The 24258-nt window shown below is 32.3% G+C and overlaps 4 protein-coding genes and 1 non-coding gene across 5 annotated transcripts; 4 read left to right on the forward strand and 1 right to left on the reverse strand.

Moving 5' to 3' along the window:
• LOC107919584 (uclacyanin 1) lies at window positions 1-1144 on the forward strand. The gene is made up of 2 exons (XM_016849021.2): window positions 1-206; window positions 296-1144. The coding sequence occupies exons 1-2, from the start codon at window positions 47-49 to the stop codon at window positions 910-912; spliced, it is 777 nt and encodes a 258-aa protein (XP_016704510.1). The 5' UTR covers window positions 1-46; the 3' UTR covers window positions 913-1144.
• A 1022-nt stretch (window positions 1145-2166) lies between these two features.
• TRNAA-AGC (transfer RNA alanine (anticodon AGC)) lies at window positions 2167-2239 on the reverse strand. Its single transcript has one exon. It is a non-coding gene; the product is annotated as a tRNA-Ala (tRNA).
• A 137-nt stretch (window positions 2240-2376) lies between these two features.
• Window positions 2377-5420, forward strand: LOC107918919 (uncharacterized). Its single transcript, XM_016848487.2, has 10 exons — window positions 2377-3550; window positions 3635-3665; window positions 3774-3824; window positions 3967-4143; window positions 4269-4275; window positions 4368-4429; window positions 4520-4619; window positions 4709-4762; window positions 4891-4937; window positions 5035-5420. Exons 1-10 carry the CDS (start codon window positions 3490-3492, stop codon window positions 5126-5128), a joined length of 684 nt encoding a protein of 227 aa, XP_016703976.1. The 5' UTR covers window positions 2377-3489; the 3' UTR covers window positions 5129-5420.
• Window positions 5421-10855: 5435 nt separating this feature from the next.
• Window positions 10856-12374, forward strand: LOC107918978 (uncharacterized). The gene is made up of 3 exons (XM_016848530.2): window positions 10856-11100; window positions 11194-11399; window positions 12055-12374. Exons 1-3 carry the CDS (start codon window positions 11002-11004, stop codon window positions 12239-12241), a joined length of 492 nt encoding a protein of 163 aa, XP_016704019.1. The 5' UTR covers window positions 10856-11001; the 3' UTR covers window positions 12242-12374.
• Window positions 12375-19796: 7422 nt separating this feature from the next.
• On the forward strand, window positions 19797-21766 carry LOC107918771 (scarecrow-like protein 32). The gene has a single exon (XM_016848354.2). The coding sequence runs from the start codon at window positions 20050-20052 to the stop codon at window positions 21352-21354; it is 1305 nt and encodes a 434-aa protein (XP_016703843.1). The 5' UTR covers window positions 19797-20049; the 3' UTR covers window positions 21355-21766.
• Window positions 21767-24258: the final 2492 nt, after the last annotated feature.

Raw genomic sequence — 24258 nt, forward strand, 5'->3', positions numbered from 1 at the left:
ATCATACTCCATCTCTGTTCCATAATCAATTTTAATTACGATAGCAATGGCGAGGACATTAGTATGTTTGGCTGCCACTGCCATGCTGGTCCAGTTAGCCATGGCAGCAAATTACACAGTTGGAGGTGCTAATGGAGGCTGGGATTCAAGCACTGACCTGCAAACTTGGGCTGCATCACAAAAATTCGCAGTAGGTGATAATCTGAGTAAGTCACATGGAACTATCTGTGTATTACACGCTGTTATGGTGCTTTAAAAGTGATATTCAAGTTGATATACCGGTTTTTATCTGCAGTTTTTCAGTATACTCCGAACCACGATTTGGTTGAAGTTACAAAGGCGGACTATGATTCGTGCCAGACGAGTAGCCCGATTCGAACTTATACGGACGGCAACACAGTTGTACCTCTCACTTCCCCAGGGAAACGGTACTTCATATGTGGAACGCTTGGACATTGTAGCCAAGGGATGCAAATTGAGATAGACACATTAGCAACATCTCCTACATACCAACCCTCGGCCTCTCCAGCTCCGGAAACTTCTCCCTCGCCAGCCGAAACCCCGGAATTGGCTCTAGAAACTTCGCCTTCTTTCCCACCATCCGTGTATCCAGCTCCCGAAACTTCTCCCATGCCAATGGAAACCCCGGAAATAGTTCCAGAAACCTCGCCTTCTCTCCCACCATCCGTGTATCTGGCCCCCGAAACTTCTCCCTTGCCAACAGAAAACCCGGAAGCAGCTCCTGGCAGTCTATCTTCTGATGTCGTTCCTTCAATCGAATCGGCTGGAACCTCATCTTCTCGCAGCGATCTTTCACAACAACCACTTCCTTCATCAGCTAACACGAACAGCTTCCGGATATGCCTCGGATTCGGGTTTGGACTTATGTTAGTGGTGCTTTTGGCACTCTAAGACTCAGAAGATTACTTTCTTTGGAAGTAACCTTCAAGTAATGTCGTGTTTGTGAATTTCTGTGTAATGCTCGATTGTGTGGCTGATTTCGGAAATGGATTCTGAATATTTTATAAAATGACTGTATTTTAGATTTGTAGACAGAATGTGTAGCGCATAAACAATGTGAAGGAAGCATAAGAAGAATGAATTGCAGCAGTTGAAACCAAAAAGCAGTGGGATGTCAGAGATAAATTTCTTACCATAAAATGAAAGTCACCCATTCTGAATTGAAAATTACCTTTGAATTAACTGGCTAGTATTTTACAAGCATTCAAAAAACACCAATCTTCTTCAAATTGATAAATAAATATTTACATTCTAAAGCTTTAAAAAAGAAGAAGAAAAAAGCTACCAACTAATAAAAAAGCAAGATCAGTTTCCACTTTCCACCAAAACTGCACCGCAACAGACACATAGGAAATTAACTGTTTTGGAAAAATGACTAAAAATTAAATGTTTCAACTGAGACATATTAAAAACTAAGTTTTTCATATTTAAAAAGCATAGCAATTAATTAAAAACTTTATCAATTCAATCAAAAATTTTAAAAATATAGTTATTGGATTTAATGGCGATCCGTTGCATCAAAATTAAAATTTTAAATTAATAATTTAATCAAATAAATTTAAAGTTTATATCAAAATTAAAAATATACGAGTAAAAGTTACCGACTCAAACTCCAAAACTGTGATTATATTACACACTATTTTCAAATTAAAAAGATAAAAAATGGAGACTGGGTATCTGTCCCCGCACCTCTCATATAGTCTAACATTTGGTTTTTTTTTGTGTGTGTTTATGAAGAAATTAGAATTTAGTTTTAGTAATTTTATTTTAGGGATCCAGTCTCTTTATTTTTTATATTTTAAAATTTAGATCTAACGGTTAAGATTATTTTGTTAAATTTATGTTCATTTAATATCATTTATTTTAGTTACATTCCTATCAAGTAAGTATTTTTTTTGTAATTTTAAAATGTCACACTAATAAATTTAACAAAAAAGATTAATGGTGTCAACAATTAGATCCGAATTAAAAAATTTACTATTACCAATATTAACCTAAATTTTAAAATCTAAAAGAATAAATTCCAAAAATAAAATTACAAACAATAAATTATAACTCTGTAAAGAATACAAAACCTGACATGTTTTAACTTCAAAATTAAAATACAAAACCATAAAATGTCAAAAATGGAGTCATAGAAGGAAATGGAGATGCGGGGTATCGATCCCCGTACCTCTCGCATGCTAAGCGAGCGCTCTACCATCTGAGCTACATCCCCACCGATGATACCTGGGCAAAGGAATCTCGTAATGGCGTATCTGACTTTAAAGTTGTATTGATGAACTGTTTGGAGTTTTGTGGATCCCACATCTGTCTTTTTCTTCTTCTTTTCTCCCTCGATTTCTGGTGTGGTGAGTTTTAACGCTCCTGCTTGTTTTGATTATTTGCAGTAGGTGGGTCAGTTACTGAAAATATTCCCTTTTTCTGGTGTTTATCTTCTGTATTTTTTTCAGTTATAATTTCTGTTCCTTGTTTCAACAATTTCCGTTTAATTTTTCTGATTTATGGTATTTTTATATGGGCAACGGGGTTAAACAACTGTCTCATTCAATGAAAAAGATGGATGGTTGTGTTTGATGGAGATGGTCATAATTAGATTTTGATGTTCAAAAAATGAATTATCTTAGTCATTGGAATAATGGGTCTTCTCCAGTTTGCTGCTTGTCCTTTCACTAGTATAGGATGGTCAAAGCACAAACTATTATACTAATGAAATAGCTGTTCATTAAATTCTATGGTTTGTTTTGATGAATTAAGGTCCTTAATAATGGAGCTAATTTGGTAAACACATGGTTTTTAATTAGTGGTCGAGGTTACATAATTGGATTCTCTCAATGCTATTAAACGCTATGTAACTGTCACTAGCCAAATGTTGTAAAGAGGAAGTCCAATCTTTAGGTGAAGGTTTTATCTGAGTCGATATGTGAAATGACATTCTAGAACAATGGACTGTCGAAACCGAAGTGGTCATAGGGGTTGTTGGTGAAAATTATGTCTTGCCTGCCTTTAACCATTGAAACCATGGATTTCTTCGAACTGCCGAACCGTGCTTGTTTCATTAAGAACGAATCTTCTTTTACGATTTGTATGCAATCTGTTGGTTTCAGTTGGCAAACGCAGTTGCTGCTTTTTTGGACAACTCCCATCAAAGCCTTAAACCATTCTAATGATATTGTTTTATGTTTGCTTTAGTTAAATTCTAATTTTAGGGTTTATATCATTTAAATTTATATTTGGCATAGGTAAGTTCAAGAATATGTACAATTTTCTCCGGAGTTTTTACAGTGCCTAAGAAAACCCCTTAGTGATTATGATTGAGGGACTTTTCACCATGCCTATTTTACCTTCTTCAGTGGCCCCAAAATTTAATGCATATGCTTCCCTTTTCATCTTTATAAACTCCATTTCTCTAGAAACCTACAACAAAATGTCTTCCTATTCCATTTTATTACTCAATTTCCTTTCATAATGGCTGAAAAGATGAAGAGAAGTGGCAATTCTAGGTCTCGGCGGATGACTTATGTAAAACGTAAGGAAAGCGTTCTCAAGCAGGCCGCTGAATTATCTATGTTATATCATATAGATGTTGGACTCATGATGTTTTCTCCTACAGGTCAATTTACCAGTTTTGCTCACAAGGGAAGGTTGATGAAGAATCTCTAATAGATAATAATGTTTTTTTTTTCTATGTTCTTGTGTTTTTTAAGTTTTAAATGCATCTTGTGATAACATTTTTCTTATGCCTTCTACAGGGTCGAGGATATCTTTCTTCGTTACTTCGACCATAATGATGAACATAAAGAGTGTGTCTTTTTGATCTTTGCTATTTTTGTTTCATAAAGAAATTTTCACAAACAGCTAAGCTGAGGGTTTACTAATATGTTTGCGTTGTCCTTGTCTGTGTTTCGGCCTCTGGTTATCCCCATATTGATTTCTGTATACTAGACCTCTTGAAAATGAAGCGGCAGTCTATCTCTCTGTCTCTCTTTTTTCTCCTTTTCCCCAATTTTCGAGATTGTTTTTATCTTCCTACTTTGCCTTCTATTACTTGTGCTTACGGTTCTTGTACGAAAGATTGAAGCGTTTGAAGTACGAAGCAGAAATACTGGATAAATTAGGAAGGTATCATGTGATCTTTTGCTCCAAACATGCACATTCTTTTTTATGCTTTAATTTATTTCTATCTCACAGTCGTTCTTTCTATTTTTTCACATGATTTATCTGCTGTTAACGCAATGCATGTGCAGCATAGAGGTAAAACAAACTCTGACCCACTTGCTGATCTTTTGCTCCCTAACGATGATAGTTCCCATAACTTTCCAGTTTTGCTCTTTTTGTTTTCTTAGGCTCTTGAGAGAAAACTCACTGATCTCAACTGGAAAAAATATGAAGCCGAGGACAAGATGAGGTCATCAATTTTTTAAATATTTTCTTGTAGCTGGGAATCTTGACTATTGCTTGTGACAACTTGGTATTGTTTCTTATATGTTTCTCTCAGGTCTTATAATCCTGATATGACAAAGATCCTCACAATTTCTGAAGCTGTTCTCCACCAGCAATTTGTTATGGACGCAATTCTACGAATTGAAAAGTTGAAAGTGAGTATATTTCCGCTGGTCATTTTTCCCCTGGTCTAATGAAGGCTAATATCAGAAATCTTATTCTTCTTCTTCATTTTAACCTGTAGAATAAAAAGCTGCTTGAGCAAGAGGTTTCATCTGCAAAGCCGAATGATGTTGAGGTAACTTAAAGAAAATGGGGATAAAACAGGGAGGACTGTTTATCTAAATCAATTTCAACCATTTTCTGTTTATTGTAAACAGCCAATTATTGTTGCATGTAATTATTCCTTCCATGTTTGATTTGTAGATGTTAGGTTCGACAGCTGAAGGAGCTGCAAGCTCAGGAACACAGAGGTATAAAATTTTGTCTTTTCCATATGGTTCCGTGAAACTGTAAATTGTCAACTCAAAACTTATGAACGCTGAAATGAGTTTTGCCGTTGTATTATAGGACTCAGCTAGCAGATGATCACAATGATGAAAACATCGAACAACCGGAACCTTCAGCAAGCGAAGGTCACATCTTAGAGGTGCAAGTTTCATAGAAGAGCACAGCAATGTTGCGGATACCAACTTAAGTTTCTCTAAGTTTATATGGATTTCATAAAAGCAAACTGTCGTTAATTACTTCGGTCTAGTCAAGCAGTTGTTCCTTTTATCAACAGTGTCAAGGGTTTAAGGTTTAAACCCCTCTTCTTCTTCCTTTGGTTTCTTTAAATGTATGGAATATAAAGTAAAAAAGAAATAAGGTAGGGTTGCTAGCAGTTCTTGCAATATTGTACTCCTTGTCTGAAGTCTGAGACTTCGAAAATAGTAATTTTTTATGGTTATTTTGAATATGGTTTGCTGTAGACATTGTGTTGAAAATTATCTTGTCTGAGTCACCGGGTCGACTGGTGCGACTGCTGGGTCGTTCCAGATTTAATAACAGTGACTTAACCTATTCTATTAAGCCAGTTGCAGAGATGGCTTTTGGTGGAACTGTTGGTCAGCCTTGCTGCCTGAGTATACTCGGACCAGTGTGAAACTGTATGTAGTAATAGGCTCGAAACATATGACAGCTTTTAATTTACATCTTTTACAAACAAACTTTGTAAGAAAGAAGTTTAACTTCATCAATATTTGCAATTTAAAGCTGAAGTTAAATTTCACCAAATATAAGAAAAAAATTGCACTATACAAACTTGCTATTTTGAAACAAGAAGATTTGAAAGAGTAGAGAAGATAGAAACTGAGAAGAAGAGAAATCAAAGAGGAATTTGGAGAAGACAAGTGAATGAATCTGGTAGAATGAGATTTCACCTCCATTCCCTCTATCTTTAACTGAAATGAATGAGGTTGTTAAAAGCCATTACAACCAACCATAACAACCTTCACCCCAAAACGCCTCGTTTCATTAATTCCCCTGCATCAATCGATCCATGTCCTCAAGGATGAAAAGAAGGAAACTTCATCTGAAGATCATGAAAATTCTCCCAAGTAGCATCCCCAGAAAAAGCATTACTCCAATCAACCAACGATTTTGTAACTGCACAATTCCCTCACTTCAACCCCTCCCGTCTGAAATCAGAGCAGATTCTTTCACCATAGATCCATCAGATGCAACTATAGGCAACTCCACTAGATGCACAACAACTCTCTTGAGTTGAGAAACATGAAAAGTGGGGTGCAGTTTGGACCCTTGAGGTAACTGCAACCTGTATGCTACCTTGCCCACATTGGCCACTATTGGGAAAGGCCCGAAAAACTTGGGAGCCAACTTTTGGTTGCCTCTTCTTTTTACTGAATGTTGCTTGTAAGGCTTCAAAGTGCGAAACTTCTGAATTATTGGTGAGAAATTTTTTTAACACACCAACGGAATACGAATAATTACTTAATAGAAAATTCAATCAAGAGGATAAGGCTCCAAGGTATATACGAAGTTACTATTTTTAAGGTTCTATTTGCCCACTATGCTTACTGTGCAAATGAGTTTCAAGCAAAAGAACTTCGAAAGTACAATTAAGTGTTGGAAAAATTATTTTTATGGCAACTTTGAGGCATATTCTCAATAGGTAAAGGTAGAGAATTGAATCATAAAATTATGATTTCATATTCTATTCCATGAGACCTTTACAACGATACATCATATGCTCAAAATGGTTGAGTGATGAATGAGAAATTGATACTCAAAATAAGTTACTTGAAAATATTGTTAAGGAAAAGTAAAAACTTAGATCCCACATTTGTTAAATACTAAGTGTGAGATGTGTTTATATATGTGAACTCTCTTAAAGAAAATAATTGTAGAAATAAGTTTGTAATCTTATCTTGCGCACAGAAGGTGCATGTCTAAAACATTTTAGTAAATAATTATTAGAAGTAATCATGAGTCTAATTAAGTGCTTAATTTATAGGCACGAAAAAGTGAGTTATAGGCCTCTGTCTTAGTAAATAATCATGAATTGAATAAGGTGTGAAAGTCTAATTATAGAAGGAGGACTAAATAGGCAATTAAGCCTATTCTAATGAATGAGGCGACAAAGATTATTATATTATAAATAAATTAAATTAATTATATTATTATATTATGAAATAAATTAAGAAAAGACGAGTGAAAGGTAAAAATAAAATACAAGTGTATTAATTTAAATGAGTACATTTTTATTATATATATAACTAGTAAAAAGATATTTTATTATTTATTATTAATTAGTAAAAGATTTTTATATGATAAATAAATTAAAATTTTGACAAGTGGATGGTGATGATAAATACAAATGTAAAATATATTTATGTGTACATTTGTAATATTTATATTTGTTATTAAATAGATATTTATTATTATAATAATAATTATTAATTGTTGTTATTATTTAATTGATACTATATTATTAAATTAATGAACAAATTAATAAGTTGACAAATGTATGATGATCGTAAAGTACGTGTAATAAATCATATACATACAATTGTAAAATACATATTTATTTACTTAATATTTAAGAAATAATAATAATTATTAAGTTAATATAATAATATAATAAACTAAAGTAAAATAAAAGATAAAACAAACAAAATAAAGCATAAAAAAAGAAACACCATTCGAAAACAGATAAGGGAAAGAAGAAAAGAAAAAAAGGGAGAAATAGGATTTTTAAAGCTTGGGGTTTAATTTGGTAAGTCAATTTAGTCCATTTTCTTATAATTTTGATGTTTTTGGAGTCCTAGGGTTGAATATTATTGAATTTAAGTTGAAACTTTGAAAATTATTAGATTTTTTAGTAGGGTTCATGTTGAATAAATGATTGAATTAGGGGTTTATTTGATAGAATTATTGATTAGATTTATTAAAGGATTAAATTGTAAACTAGGCTATAAGTTTTGCGTTGTAGGGACTAAATTGAAAGAAATTCGAAATTATGAAATTATGATGAGAATTTGATAGTTAAATTTAAGTTTATATGGAATTTGGATAGGAATAAGATATAAATTGTAATGGGAAAATAGATGAATTTAGTTGGGACTAAAATTGGAATTTAAGTGAAAGTTAAATAGAAATTTAGTATTTAATGTAAATTAGTAATATATTAAAGATTTTAAATTATTTTAATTTTCGTAGCTAACAAAAAACTCAAGACATCGACACCGAAAGGAAAGGAAAAAGTTATCGAGGAGTAATCGCGAAATTCGGGTTTGTATTCCTATAATTCAAGTTATTCATTATTAAATATTAATTTTAAATTTATTTAATTTATGGTAAGTAAATATTGAGGTAAGTAACTTTATTGAATTGAATTTAGAAAATTGAATTGAATGAGAAATATGTGTTAGTATTGAATTGAACTTTGATTAGTGAATGAAAAAGTGAATTTGATATTGAAAGTAAATTTTGAAATGAAAGTGAGTTTGAATTAAGAATTAGAAACCCTATTAACTAGTCGGGCTGAGTCGAATATAGTTGGCATGCCATAGGATTAGAAGAGTTCAGGGATACTTCGACCTCGAGTCGATGAGACACTGGGTGTCACTATTTTACTTCGGATTAATTCGATGAGATATTGGGTATCACTTTACTTCGGCTAGACCGATGAGACACTAGGTGTTAACTTTGCTTCGAGCTATCGATGAGGCACTGGGTGCCAATCTGATGTGTTTGGTTGGATCCGTGTATCCGCCAAAGTCCGAGTCTGTTAATAGGGGTATTTAATTGAAAAGTTAAATCGAACGAAATGAATCAGTTGAGCCATTGAAAAGAAACGTGATTGTGGAATATAATTTGAAAAGAAACGTGATATGTCCGGTAATGCCTTGTAACCCTATTTTGGCGACGGTTTAGGGTTAGGGGGTGTTACACGATGCGTAATGTTTGAACCGGTTGGGCCTAAATGGTCCTGTAGATATTTTAGCCCAAAACGAATTTATTTTCCTCAGCAGACATAATTTGCTCATATAAGAAAACTTAATAAGATTTTATTCCAATAAATCTGATTAAATTTAGCCATGATTTCTAATGGGTTTATTACAAGAAAATACTCTCTGGTATTTTTCTTTTACTGAAACTCTGTTGCTCTCAAAACTCTTCCTTTTCTTCTTCGTATTTTCAAACATTCCGGTGATAGAAAAAAAACATTGCTCGTTTGTTGATCGTTGTAGAGGTGTTACTATTGTGATTATTGTTGTTGTTGTATCCTAGGAGACATTTGACCAACGTTACTCCAAGTACCGTAGGAGCGGCCGAATCTGTTTTACAAGTGTCAACGTTTCGTAAAATCCCTATTCCTCCTTCTGGTTTAAACTCTTATTTGATTTTAATTTTGATTTTTTTTTGTATTTGATAAATTAAATATAAATTATTCTATCTTAATATGTGTTTATTTATATTTAATTTATTTTGTTCGCTAACGTATTTTGTCTAACATAAAATTCAATGAGTATTTAATTTTTGCATTGACAAAAATAACTTATCAAGCACTGAGTAAACTATAATAAAAAATTATTTTCTATAAAAAATCTATAATAATTCTTTATAGAACTATCGAGAAATAGTAGTAGATAGAAATATAATAGAAATTGTTTTTTATATCATTCAAATGAATTAAATATCATTCGTACTTATAATAAAAGACTTAATTTTTTAATAAATATATTTTTTTAAATAATCACATCTTTTAAATAGATATAACTCCTTAATCAATATAAAAGGCTTTCGGTGAGGCTGTATATAAACAAGGGGCTTCAGTTTCACCCAAATGTTAGCAGCCTTGCTGCCCGAGTATAGCTGGACTAGTGTGAAACTGTTTATTAACTAGATGCGTTAATAGGCATACAGTGAACAAAGGCTTGAAATATGGGGTACAGCTGAGCTCCACCGATTTTGAGCTCAAACTCACCATCATATTTTACCTATTTCTTCCTCAGGGGTCCCACATATACCACTTTTTCCTTTAACTGAAACATGAGTTTTATTGTAGTAAAACACAAGTTCTTCATCAGCTAAGGGTCACGTTCAATTATTCTAACCATCTCACCTTTTGCCTCCTAAACGTGCCACACTGCAACCACCATGTTGATGCTTTAAGTACTTGAAAAGCTCCCAAGGAGACATTATCTTAGGGAAGTGGCGAATCCCATATGCGTTATGTATTAAAACTTGGTTTTGTATTATGTGCTCACATCACTTTTTAATACGTGAGGGGTTCTTTTAGTGGACAAAACACTGAGCTTTAATGGGTAAAAGCCGACGCAATACGTTGCAGGTGAGAATGAATCGTGACATTTAATTGCAATGTACCACTGAAGACAATAAGCCTTAGTTTGAGTGAGGAGCGATATCATGACATCACTTTTAACTTGTAAAATGTCTTCGATTAAACTGAACCAAAACGTACAAGTTGATGTAAAGGCTCGTGCCTTTGATTTTTATTACAAAATTAGCATCATAAACAAGGAACATTGTTTCTCCCATCAGCGATTCCTCATGGCATACAATAAATTTAAAATCCCATTATCATATCATTTTCTTTTTTTTTTCTGACAGGATGAACAAGATCTTTGAAAAATGTCAAAAATTCAAAGAACACATTAAGGGGGGGGGGGTATTGATAGATGCCCAAGGCACTGTCCTGTATGAGCTGGTTTATACCCTACTTTTCTTTCTTCCCCCCATCAAAGGAATCCAAGACACAAGTAAGAAATTTAAAAGAAGACAAAGCAAAAAGGCAACACTAAAAAGCATAGCACTGTATTTGACAAAAGAAACTTTTTTGGCTTTCATATACCATTACCAGCTAATCCCCATTTTTACATGCTTTTAGATAACTTTACCACTCTTTATATCTCTGCTTAACCCTTTCTCCCCCACCTTCGAATCAACCAAACTTGCCATTTGGCTATCTTCAAGTGCTCTCTCATAATAAACTAAAGAACCAAAAAAAAAATGGTTAAAGTTGCAGGTGTTTTGGTTTGTCTTTTGATTGTGGGCATGGATGTTGGAGCAGGGATACTTGGCATCCAAGCTGAAGCTGCACAAAACAAGGTGGCTTGAAAGTAACTGCTGCATTTTGATTCCATGGGCAATATTTGAGGGGGTTTTTTATAGTGTTTTTTGGTTGGTTTGTGATTTTGACAGGTTAAGCACCTGCGGCTGTGGATATTTGAGTGCAGAGACCCGAGCCATGATGCTTTCAAGCTAGCGTTGGGTGCAGCAGCGTTGCTGACACTATCCCACGTACTTGCTAACCTGCTTGGTGGGTGCATGTGTGTTTGTTCTCAAGAAGAGTTTCAGAGCTCTTCCACTAACAGGCAACTCTCTGTCGCATGTCTCATTTTCACTTGGTATGTCTACGCATTTTATGTTTTTCGATTCCCATCCTCTCCATTAACTCATCCGAACTTATTTCAATTTTCAACCTTTTAAACTCAAAATAATCCAAACAAAAAAGTAAAGCTTGACAATCTGATCAAACTATAATGGTCCAAATCCTAAGTGACCCTACTTAAAATACTCGATTTGTAAACTTGAACGACCCAAATACTAAATGACTCAAAACCGAAACAATCTAAACTCAAATTTACCCAACTCAAAAGAAGTTGAGGGAAAAACTTAAATGAGCTAACCATAAATGATCTGACCCAAAATAATCTAAGTCTAAAATGATTCAGATTCAAAATTATCTAAACCGAATCAAATTAATCTAAACTTAAAAAACCTTGGTAGCTAAACTTGAAATATCCAAACCCTAAACTACTTGAAGAATAAACTTGAATTATTCAAATTCGAAATAACTCGAACTCAAAACAATCTGAACCGTAATGACCAAAAATATTAAAACTCAAATTAACCTAACCCGAAACCAACCTAAAACGCCCAATTAACCATGCCCTGCAAAAATAAAGCAGTAGAAGCAGCATTGTGTTTGATTAAGATTAACAGTAGTTGTAAAATTGTTTCTAATGTGGATAGTTGATGTAATTTTTGGGGGTTAATCAGGATAATATTAGCCGTTGGATTGTCAGCGCTGGTGATTGGGATATTATCAAACAACAAATCCAAGGGTTCGTGTGGGTTGACGCACCACCATTTCCTTTCGATCGGAGGAATTTTGTGTTTCGTACATGGGCTGTTTTCTGTTGCTTATTATGTTTCAGCCACTGCTGCTAGTGATGAAGGAAAGTAAGCAATATATATAATCTTTAAAGTAACTTTGGTTTGTTTGTTTGTTTAATTTTTAAAAGTTTCTCCTACATGTAAAATCATTTTGTAAACATCTTTTGAGGCCATTATCAATCTTGTAGGACAGCTCATCATCACACCTCATCTTTTGATGCCATTATCATTAATTTAATTCTTTGAAATTTTGTAAATCTCTTTTTTTAATACAATCAATTCTTTTTCAAAAATAACTCAATCCAATTATTTTTCACGATTTTTAAATTAACCGAAATTTTAAATATTTTTTAGTTAAGATTCTGTTTTTCTTATATTTTAAGTTGATATAATATTACATATGTGATAATAAGTGTATCATATAAAATTTTAAAATTGGTAAAATTTAAGACATAATGACTAGTGTAGCTCTTAACATTCACACTTTTTGTTAGTTCGGCCATTGTTTTTTTTTTTGAGCTAAATTTGACCATTAACTTTCTAAGAAAAGTCAAATTGTTGTTTTAATAGAAATGATTATTAAAACATTAAATTATTTAATAATATTGACGTGACAAATCATATGTACCTCATACTGACATGCTATTATTTGTCTTATATGTCATGTCACGAATAAATTTAAAAATAAAAATAATAGCATGGTTGTCATACGGGCTGCCATTTTAAAATTTTAACATTTTAGTCTATATTTTTTGCTAAATTAATATAGCAATTCAACTCTTTAAGGTTAGTAGTCAAACTCAACTCTTTTTAAAAGATTAAGGGTCAAATTAAACTTAAAAAAATGTTAAGGATTAAATTTATCATTATGCCAATATTTAATGACTATCATTTTATCGTAATTAAAATTTCAAAATTTAAAAAATATAAAAATTAAAGTACAAAGAATAAATCTATAACTAATAATAAAATTTAAACATTAAATATAATAATAGTTTATAATCTTTATACAATACCAATTAATAATAGAGTACCATCATGAAGAAAGAAATAGGAATAGTAATACATAAATATGGTATATAATACAAATAACGAATGTAATATACTACAAATTGTTGTGCATGCTGCTATCTACAAAAAGTTCAATAGAGAAGAGCAGTAACTGCCATATTGGAATGATTTAGAAACATATCAGAGTTCCATAATTCTTATCAATTGTCAATAATTACATTCTAACTCAATCATCAATATGAACTATTGCGAATAGCTCCAGGAGTGGAGCTAGGGTTTCCGACCCTCTTAAAATGGAAATTTTTACTTTAAATTAGTAATAATAAAATTGCAATTTGTGTTTTGAACCTCAAAAAATGATAAAAATTTGATTTAATCTTTTGAAAATGATAAAGATGCTATTAAAATGGTAAAAATATAGAATTTAATTCCACCAAACAAAATTCTGGAATAACTCCACAAGACCCACCGCATTAGCGATGCATGAAAAGTCAAGTCTCAAATGACTTATTTTCTTCTCTATCATCTTGGAGTCCAATTTGGTGAATCATAAGTGGGTTTTTCTATAACGATTTCCAATAAATCTATTAGCACCCTTACCTTCACAAATTTTATGTATATATCAAAATACGACTAAAAACTAAAAAAAATCACTGAAACTATTGCCTCTTTTAAGGGAAAACAAAGTAGACAATAACCAGCAGTATAATCTTATTTTGAGTTAAAATAAAAAGTTTTAGATTGATATGAACTTCGTGAAGTTGTGGTTATTTAACTATTAATATGTAGAATTATCTGATAACATGACCAGAACTGATTCAATCAGGGAGAAAAGGAAAAGAGAGATGTGGCCCACATAGTTGAAAAGTTGGCCATTGGAGATCCAAATTGTCAAATGGTTCTCACTTCAGTGTGGACATTTTGACTGAGCAGATCAGATCCCCCTGTTCTTAGGGCTCTTTCCGAAATACCAGCACGTAGTCGATGGGTTTCGTGTATATAGGAGAAATTTAAGCAAACTTTTGACAAAAAATAGATTCTAAATGAACTACTTTTTGTTTTTTGAAAAAGTAAAATTATGATAATGGCTTCCTGAAATCATATTATATACATAACTATCAAAAGAATAAAAGCATTTTATGTTTTGCGATATATTTAATAAAAAATTAATTCAACTTTTGGTTATAATAGTAAAGTAAATTGTTTATTATGGTGTTTTATGTTCAAATTTCTTTATGGTCAAATGTTTATTGACTTATGAAATAAAAATACCCTCATAAAAATATAATTTAATTTCTCTATGATATAAAACACCTTCATAAAAATCTAAATATAATTTTTTATAAAAATAGGATTTAAATTGAAATGAAACGAAACGAGCAGAGTAGAGACGGAGACAGTTGTAGAACAATGATTGATTTGACAATATTCACTTCTATCCATTCTATTACATTACTTAAATTGACATGCACGCATATATATATACACGTCCAATCATTTTGGGTAATGTTTGCATCTTCTGATTATCGTGACTACTGGCATAAAGTTAATTGATGTTTATTCCTCAAATATTGTCATTACTTTTTCTTTGGGAATAGAAGTTCGCAACCCATGGGTCTTCTACCTCTACGCGACATTGCTTCGTCAAGCTTTCGCCCGTTAGGAAAATTCTTCACTACTATCTCCCATAGAAGTCTGAGTTGTGTCTTAGTCCTTATGTGGTTGATCATCGCCTTAGTAAATTATTGCCTCAACAACTAGCTAATTAGACGTGACCGGATTCCTCCTTTTACTCCTCAACCTACATGGTATCAGCATATATTTATATATCTCTTACATTTTCGTCTCAAATCAACTCCTTGAAAAATGAATAAACACAAGGCTTTTATTTTTAAAAATTTTATAAAATAAAAATAAAAATGAAGTGCAACCATCCCAATTTTGATCTCAAGGCCCAAAAGTGGGGGAAAAAAAGAGAGAATATGTGGCCCAAAACTACTTGAAAGGCCGAAAAAAGAAATTAGACGGTGAAAGCATTTGATCAAGTTTTTGTTTATTAAAATATAGAAAATGTTGTGCTGGATCCTCCTAAATAACTTTGATCCATCTTAAAACAAATTTGACATCGAAAATATAGTTTATTGTAATGAATATGTCTGCTATAATAAATACTCGAAATCTTATAAATTATACCCAATGGTTTTCAACACAACCCGCTAATATGACATAAAGTTCATTAATTATGTAAAACCAACAAATATATATAATACCAGATCAAAGAAAATGTTAAAATTGTTGACAAAGATTAAGTTTTTAGATTTGTAAATATTAGAGTTGTAATTATTATATATTTATTTTATTCTGGTTGAGATTTGTATGTGTGATTATATTGTATTTATTTGATTTTTTGTCGAATTTCTAAATCATTTAAATCATAACATGTATCAAACCACACTCACTAATCTCCGATTTGATGAATTAAATGGTACGAAAAAATAATCTTTGAAGTATTATCAACTGGACAATTAGTCGAACTCTCAACAATAGTCAATATTGTTTCTTAATCGAATAGGAATTTTACCTTCTAACCTTATCGAAAATTTGTTTGAGACGATATAACGCAAGATTTGAAGTATGAAAAGTGACAAAATAGGTGTAGCTGGGGTAGGCACCGCTTCTGTCCCTATCCAGCCTCAAAGTTAAAATGAAAGGCATACATAAAATAAAACTAGGTAAATAATGGTCCAACAACAACTATATGTTTTAAAAAACAAAAGAGAGTTGCAAGGTGGTTTTTAGTATTGTTGTTTTCGTGGTTCCCATCTATTTGGAAGAGAGCGAGAGGTTGGCATTTTATCCTTTCTTATGGATCACTGCTCCCTTACTCTTTCCACTGTCCACTGTCCACTATGCCCTAAATCATTTATCAACCTTACCTTCCATGGTATAAATCTACTGATTTCTGCTTTCACAATCCATAATTAGTCTTATTTAAAACCAAGATATTCCAAAAAATATTTATTAGTTAAAACATTCTGCCATTAATGTACCTCGTAATAATGTATATGTATGGATTATTATTTCATACACTACAAATGGAATAAAAGTTAAGTGAATTCGGGTAATAGACGTATTGAAATCTAAATTCCGAATGTAATTAGACACTACATGGTAATTAATTGAAAGTGTAATTTCTATTCTAGTAATTACAAAAGAGACTAGAAAATTGTAATTATATTTAATTCTCCATGCCATATTTAATTGTAGTATAAATTGTATTACATAACTACATAATTTTAAAATCTATAAAAATAATTATTATAAGAAAATTATGAAAAAATTATCTAAATAAGTAATAGGTGTCCATATGAATGATGGAGGAAGCACGAAAACAGAAAAAAAAAAACTTCTTTATTTTCCTATAAAGGAAGTGGTAGTGTCGAGATCACAAGATTTTCCGCAGGATTTTCTCGGGAAAAAATGACAAAAAAACGTCTCTATGTGCAGCACTATTCTCACAGCTCTGCAATTACACAAATAATTTATATATAGATGTTTCACAATTTCATGAAGTTTCAAATCAGAATAACATCACCACATGAATTTTTCTGTACTTTGGATTTTCTTTTTCTAAATATTATTTTCCGAAAATTGTATTTAAAGTGTAAAGGTTTAACTAGAAGTATATAGTTTAGTTAAAATTGAATCGATTGATTGAATCAAATTGTTCGATTAATCAGTTAGTCATCAAAATTAATTCGATAATTAAAAGATTTTTAATATTTAAAATAGAATTTAAAATTTAAATAGAATTTTTTAAAAGAACCCAAAACAAAACAAAATATTTAAAATCTAAATAGATTTTTTTTAAAGGTGAATTCATTAATTTATTCAATGAATGGAACCATACAATTTAGAGAGAGAAAAATAGTAAGCACTTGTCGTAGATGGTGAAGGACAAGCTCCACCAACACAACAAAGGCTTTAGCCTCAATATCAATAGAACATTATGACACATTGACAATTAACTTTATTACAACTCAAGCACGACATATCTGGAGTGATGCAAGCACTTAATACGATAATGAAATCAGCCCCAGATGGTCTAAAGCGGCGAGCAAAAATCGACAAAAGAATCGAACATACTAGAGTGGACGACAACAAAATCATGCCTAAAATCACTTGTAAAGCTGAAATTACATGCATAACCAAGACTAAAAAACATGCTACAAGAGCATACAGACTTATTAAACAATGGAAAAACAAACAAAAAAACATATAAAACTTAAGACAACAAGGGTCCAAATCGACACGTGAAATAATTTATTATTCAGAAAATACTCTCAAAGCATAAACAAATTAAGAAGTTAACGAAGAGCCACCCACTTTTCAAGAAAAAAATACTGGTGGCCGGTTGAGTATTAGCGAACAACAGACACTGTTATCTATCTATCACAACTTGGGAAGACAATAAAGATATCCACAAAATAGATTTTCAAACTGAAAAGAGAGAAGACGTGTGTAGTGAATGAAAAGAAGAAAGAAAGAAATGGTTGATGGGAGAGGAAAAGGGCAAGCGATAGCCAACCTAGAGGCTGACACCGCTGCTAAGCAAAACAAAAGATAAGAAGTAAACGGCTTGAAGAAAAAAGAGAAAAGTTTGTAGGATTTTTCTTAAAAACTCTAAATAGAATTAAAGGATAGCAAAAACAAAAGATATAATTAAAAAAAATGTTAGAAATTTTGGTTAATGATAATTGGAGTTAAACAGAAGTAGGAAAATCAATGTGCGTGATTCTTGTGTAAATGATTGAATTTTAGGATATAAAGAGTGTAAGGGTAAAGATGAAAAAGAGATTGCATTTAAAAAAACTCACATAAGACAACAAATTAAGGAGCATTATATAAGTTACTATCTACATGGATTTGCATATACATAATGTTTTATCAATTGGAATACTTTCTTGAATTGGGTTTTTATTGAAATTAAAGGATAAGAATTTTTAATTTTAATTATAATATTCAAAAGTTATTGAATTTCTCACTATTCCATTTACTAGTCCTGATTTCTTTGCATCATTTTTAAGCTATGTTTGTTCGTTGACAAAAAGTAGAGCTCTCAAAGTAGTAAAGTTTGCCAAAAAAAGAACCCTAGTAAATTGCTGACCATATTTTCACTTTAATTAGAAAAAGCAAAGGTTAGCCAGCTCCATTTCTTGATTCACTAAAACGTCATACATGAACCTGGATGTAGGGGAAACAAACAACATTAAATCAAAACTAAAGGTTCAAATTCACATCCATCCATCAACTCATTCTAAATTTGAATCATAAAACCTCGAATAAATTGAACCTCCTTGCAAATGTTTTAATTTTATTTTTTTAGTGTAGCCAAAGTATCCGTCATATCTATTTTACGGCCCGTTAAGATTAATATTTTCAGGGTTTAAGATTACTATACACAACACTTGGTGATATAATTTCACTTTTTAATCTTCTTAAGTATAAGCTTTTTAATTTAATCCTTTTTTAGTTGTGGTCAAAAGAGATATTTACATTTTTTTGCACCTCCAAAAACAATTAATTGTTCAATTAAATCATTTTACACTGTCTTTTTCATCTTTGGCCCCTCTTAATTTTTTTTAAAATTTTATCTCAACTCCAAAACATAATTCCTAACTTCATCCCTACTCGGAACAACCTACCTAAAATGACATGACCTGAAAAATTCGACCGACAAATTCAGATGATCTAAACTCAAAACGACCCATGAATTATCTAAATATTTTAAAATTCAAATTCACTCAAACCAAATTGGAAAAGCATAAGTAGGAACTGGATGATGAGTGACATTGTAGGGAAATAGTCATAAGTTAAGTTTGTCCCTGCGGGATGTGGGGAACTGGTCTAATTTGTCTTTACTTATGGCATCACGAGGCAGCACACTAGCAATCAAATTTTCATCACATTTACACATCCTGTTTTGTTGAACGATGGGAATGAAAGGTAGCCATCAATCGCTAAACTCTATGAAAAAAGTTTTAAAAAATAGAAGAAGAAAATTTAAATTCCAATTTAACTAAAAATAATAATTCTTGGGTTCGTCTTAATAATGGCATTTCAATGAGTACAAATTCGACAAAAAGAATGGCCGGCTAAGACAGCTTCCTTAACCTATTCTTTACCCTCTTTTATATATACAGCCAGTATGGTTAGTAGACAAGGGGAAGTGAAGACTGAAAGAGGCGAGGAATAATTAGCAATTGCACAAATTTGCTTATGAAAGCTTTGTCAACGCCAATATTCATTATTTTAATTCGATTTTTAAAAAAGTATCGCAACTTAATGTTGTAATTGTGGTATTATAAGATTTTAATAATAACGTTTTCCCATAAAAATATTAAATTCTGATTAAATTTAATATCGGATTTTATCCGACCCTAAATTAAAAATAAATCTCTTTTAATGTTATTTAAGAGATATAGAATTTCTTAGCATTCGAGTTAACATATATTTTGGTTGATGGAAGTTTTTGGTATTTTGGCTGCATGTATGTCTCATAAATAATCATTCAATATGGTCCTTCCCTAGCTATATATATAGGGTTTGCAAGTTCATCTTAACGCATTAAAAACACAAAGGGAATTTAGTGTAAATTTCCTTCTCCCAAGTTGAACACCCCATATCTGAAACCAGATAAAACCCTAGCTCTTCAATTTCCAACACCAGCCATACAAGTGTCAAACAAACGCAGATCGATTTCTTCCATGCATGTTGGTTCATGTTCCACAAAACCCTAATTAATTAACACCCTTTTTTAGCTTATTTAGTTCGTTACTTTTTTTTTTTCATAAAAAAATAAAACCCATGAAAACTGAGGTAAGAGGAAACGGTGGATCAGTTTCCCTTCAAAACCCTAGTCTTTTCAACACCCCACTGGATCCCATAACCGGAGCACTCAAAGGGTGCCTTGGTAGCCTCGATGGAGCATGCATAGAGAAGCTTCTACTTCACTGCGCCAGTGCCCTCGAGAACAACGACGTGACTTTGGCTCAGCAAGTCATGTGGGTGCTCAACAACGTCGCTTCCACCGTCGGCGACACCAACCAGAGGCTCACCGCTTGGTTCTTAAGAGCCCTCATCTCTAGAGCGTCTAGGGTTTGTCCCACGAGCATGAATTTCAACGGCGGGAGCATGTTCCAGAGGAGGCTAATGACTGTTACCGAGCTAGTCGGGTACGTTGATTTAATCCCTTGGCACCGTTTTGGGTTTTGTGCATCCAACGGTGCCATTTTTAAGGCGGTCGAAGGGTACGGCAAAGTTCACATATTGGATTTCAGCATCACTCATTGTATGCAGTGGCCGACCCTAATCGACGCCTTGGCTAAGAGGCCTGAAGGCCCACCGTCGCTCCGTATCACGGTGCCCTCTTGCAGGCCACAAGTTCCCCCTTTGCTCAACGTGTCGAAAGAGGAAGTGGGTCACCGTTTGGCCAATTTCGCTAAGTTTAGGGACGTGCCTTTTGAATTCCATGTCAAAGATGATGACCCTTGTTTGTCCAATGAAACGTTTGCTACTCAGTTTGAATCACTGTTGACTCAGTTGACTCGTTCCCAGCTAGACCTTAGGGATGATGAGGCTTTGGTGATAAACTGTCAAAATTGGCTACGGTATTTATCTGACGAAACAAAAGGGAATACCACCACCGTGCGAGATGCTTTCCTCGACGTGATTAAAGGCCTTAATCCTCGTATTATAGTTGTGGTCGACGAGGATTGTGATTTAAGCGCATCGAGCCTTAGTTCGAGGATCACAACATGCTTCAATTACCTTTGGATACCCTTTGATGCATTGGAGACTTTCTTGCCCAAAGATAGTCGCCAAAGGCTAGAATACGAATCCGATATCGGTCACAAGATTGAGAACATCGTGGGTTTCGAAGGGTTTCGAAGGACGGAGAGGCTAGAATCCGGTGTGAAATTATCGCAGAGGATTAACGATGCCGGATTCGTTAGCCTCCCGTTCTGCGAAGACACCATTAACGAAGTTAAGTCCCTGCTTGATGAACATGCTAGTGGATGGGGTATGAAAAGAGAGGAAGATATGTTGGTCCTCACATGGAAAGGTCACAACTCGGTTTTCGCCACAGCATGGACCGAGTTGGAGGATTGAAAACATGTGTGGACTGCATTTGTCTTGAAGCTGCTGCATTATTAAGTAAAGCTTATTTGGGGGCTACAATGTAACCGGGGGGGAGGGGGGATTGAGTGAGGGATTGTCAGTGGTCCAAGTTGAACCAACAGAGACAAAACAGGGTGCTGTTTCACTTCGAAAGGCTGCAAATGGGGCGTAAGACGAAGGAAAAAAAAGAGAGCAGAATTTTGAGGATAAAAATCATGTTTTCATACCATTAATACTATCCCATCTTTATAATTTAAGGCAATTTTAGATTGCTTTTTGTATTTTGGTTCAGCATGAGATCAAACAGCAAGGAGAGAAATTGTACATATATAAAATTGTCTTTGTCTGAGGCAAAAGAACCGCTCCCCTCTTTGTTTAATATAAGATCTCATTTGATGATGCATCACAGTAGCAGGCTAGCAGCACCCAACTACAGGTTTATCTGATAATGAGGCACTAACCTATGAGTTTTCATCCATAAATAACAATAAGACATCACTTTTTTTAATCTTTATATCATCGTCTATGTATATGCCTATTTTACTTTAAAAAAATATTTAATATATCCTCTATATATTTATATACTATCATCGAGTAAATCAAAAGCTAGTGAAAAATTTATAAATAAATACTAATTATTTTATTAAATATAATAAAATATTAATTAAAATTATTATAGTTTTTGAGTTTCGAGTTTAGAGTTTAATGTTTAGGATTTAGAATTTATATTAGGTTTGGATAATTCGCATTTAGCATTTAATGCTTTTGTTATACAATACTCAGAACTACCAATAATCCCCCTCCAACTTTTAAATATGAAGATAAATGTAGTTCAACGCACTTGAAATCACATCCTTCTGCACTGATAATAATTGCGAATTGTATTATTATTATTCGTGTACGCTGCATCAAATATTCACCTTTTTACTTATAAAGTTTTTATTTAATACACTAATTGCATATAACTTTATGCAGTATCAATGAATAAGTATATGACGCAATCTTTAAAAATGAAATTAGAATACTTTAATTAAAAAATATATGATAATATGTTATCATCTAATTTATTAACAATACCTATAATTATATAGAAAAATATTTGACTAAAAATAACAAACTATTATAAAATAAAAGACAGAATAAATAAGAAAGAGAATAGAAGAGCAAAGAAAGAACATATTTTTATTTATCAATCGTGATATTTACAATGCTTCTCAAAAGTTTTTATTTATAGGCATAAGAAGTATAAATGAAGTAAATATCTACTTCTAATCACTATTAGAATTTAAAGTCTATCAAAACTTATATTGATCTTTGATGGATATCCACTTAATAAGATATTCATAACACCCCCAATTGGATGTCCATTTGTAGATAATGTGTCTAGTTAAAACCTTACTAAGATAAAAAAACCGTGTGGAAAAAAATTCTTAGTGAAGGAAAAATAGTATACATATATATAATACGCATAATATGCTGCCTCATTAAAAACCTTACCAAGAAAATCCAATGGGACAAAACATCGCTTAAGGGAAAAAGAGTACAGTGCGTATTTGCTCCCCCTCATGAAAAGATCACATACTTTCTCATGTTCTACGTATTCAATCTTGAATACTAATTTTTCAAATGACTATTTGAATATATTTGCTAAACATTTATATCACCATTCTTTTGGAAATCATGAGTGGGGAAAAATTTTGGGGAAATATATTTTGATCTCTTCAAGAGTTTCAACAATAATCATAACAAACTTTAATCATGATTCTTCTATAAAAATACAAATAAGTATTTTGGATCATTTTATAATCTTCAACTACTATTCACTCAGTCAAATTTTACCACATATATTCAAATTATTTCAATTCATATAAATGAACAATTTCCCAAGAATTTCAATATCCTTCTATCATCCTAAATCCTTCAAGGATTTTAATATAAACTTTACTACATAGTGATTCATAAAAGATTGTAACAACAACCATTAGATGAAAGTTAAATCTTTTATGAATTGTCAAAATAATATATCTAAAGGTTATTGCATCCACTACAAAAGAATATTACATCTTTTTATAATCAATGCCAAGACTTCGCGAAAAACTTCATATTTTATTCCACTTTTCCAAAACTACTTCATTTATACTCTTACTGGCTTTATACCTTTAAATATTTGGACTACTAGTCCAAAAACTCTACGAATTTAATTGCACTTGAGTTGTGTCTTTTTATGTTGATCAAATTATTCCATATCTATATTTCTCAATGTATTTATTCAAGATCCTCTTTTTATTTCATTGCATACAAAATCATTTTCGACCACTTTTATTATTCAGTTCCACATTTTCTCAAATTGACATAACTTATCGAGATCTCTTATTTTCATTATTTAAAATTCAGTTTTAGGTACCTGAATCTCTTCTGGAGTTTTACTTATTAGTTATGTCTTGAGTCTCTTCTAGAGCACCCGCCTCCACTATATGACTATCTAGAAGAATTTTCATCTTTGGAACTGATTAATCTATTATTTATTCTAACTGATTGTCCTACTAAGACTTTGATTCAAATTAAAATATTAACTTGATTATTCTCATTAAGTTTGTAAATAAATCTGACAGTTAACTTGGAATGAGTTATCCTTGTTGAACTTGTAGTTCAAATTACTCAACCCCTAATTCATTACAAGTTATTATTTCTCTCTCCCCTAATGTCGGGAAAACTATCAAATCAAAATTGTAATCACAAATCATGTCATAATTGAATCTCCAATACATTCAAAACATCTAATAATACAAAGAGACTTGTAATTAATATATATATTCCCAACTTTCTTTGAGGATTCACACATCTTTGTGCATTGTGGTGTAGCAATTGGAACATATACGCAATACAAAAATTCAA

Source organism: Gossypium hirsutum, chromosome D13, assembly GCF_007990345.1.
Source record: "Gossypium hirsutum isolate 1008001.06 chromosome D13, Gossypium_hirsutum_v2.1, whole genome shotgun sequence".
Classification (NCBI taxonomy): Eukaryota; Viridiplantae; Streptophyta; class Magnoliopsida; order Malvales; family Malvaceae; genus Gossypium; species Gossypium hirsutum.

Excerpts from the sequence above, each read along its gene's own strand:
- LOC107918919 (XM_016848487.2), top strand. The coding sequence starts at position 3,490 with ATGGCTGAAAAGATGAAGAGAAGTGGCAATTCTAGGTCTCGGCGGATG. Across the intron at positions 3,551-3,634 it reads GCGGATGACTTATGTAAAAC|GTCAATTTACCAGTTTTGCT; the intron begins GTAAGGAAAGCG and ends TTTCTCCTACAG. Across the intron at positions 4,763-4,890 it reads CAAAGCCGAATGATGTTGAG|ATGTTAGGTTCGACAGCTGA; the intron begins GTAACTTAAAGA and ends TTTGATTTGTAG.
- LOC107918978 (XM_016848530.2), top strand. The coding sequence starts at position 11,002 with ATGGTTAAAGTTGCAGGTGTTTTGGTTTGTCTTTTGATTGTGGGCATG. Across the intron at positions 11,101-11,193 it reads CTGAAGCTGCACAAAACAAG|GTTAAGCACCTGCGGCTGTG; the intron begins GTGGCTTGAAAG and ends TGATTTTGACAG. Across the intron at positions 11,400-12,054 it reads GCATGTCTCATTTTCACTTG|GATAATATTAGCCGTTGGAT; the intron begins GTATGTCTACGC and ends GGGGTTAATCAG.
- LOC107918771 (XM_016848354.2), top strand. The coding sequence starts at position 20,050 with ATGAAAACTGAGGTAAGAGGAAACGGTGGATCAGTTTCCCTTCAAAAC.
- LOC107919584 (XM_016849021.2), top strand. The coding sequence starts at position 47 with ATGGCGAGGACATTAGTATGTTTGGCTGCCACTGCCATGCTGGTCCAG. Across the intron at positions 207-295 it reads CGCAGTAGGTGATAATCTGA|TTTTTCAGTATACTCCGAAC; the intron begins GTAAGTCACATG and ends TTTTATCTGCAG.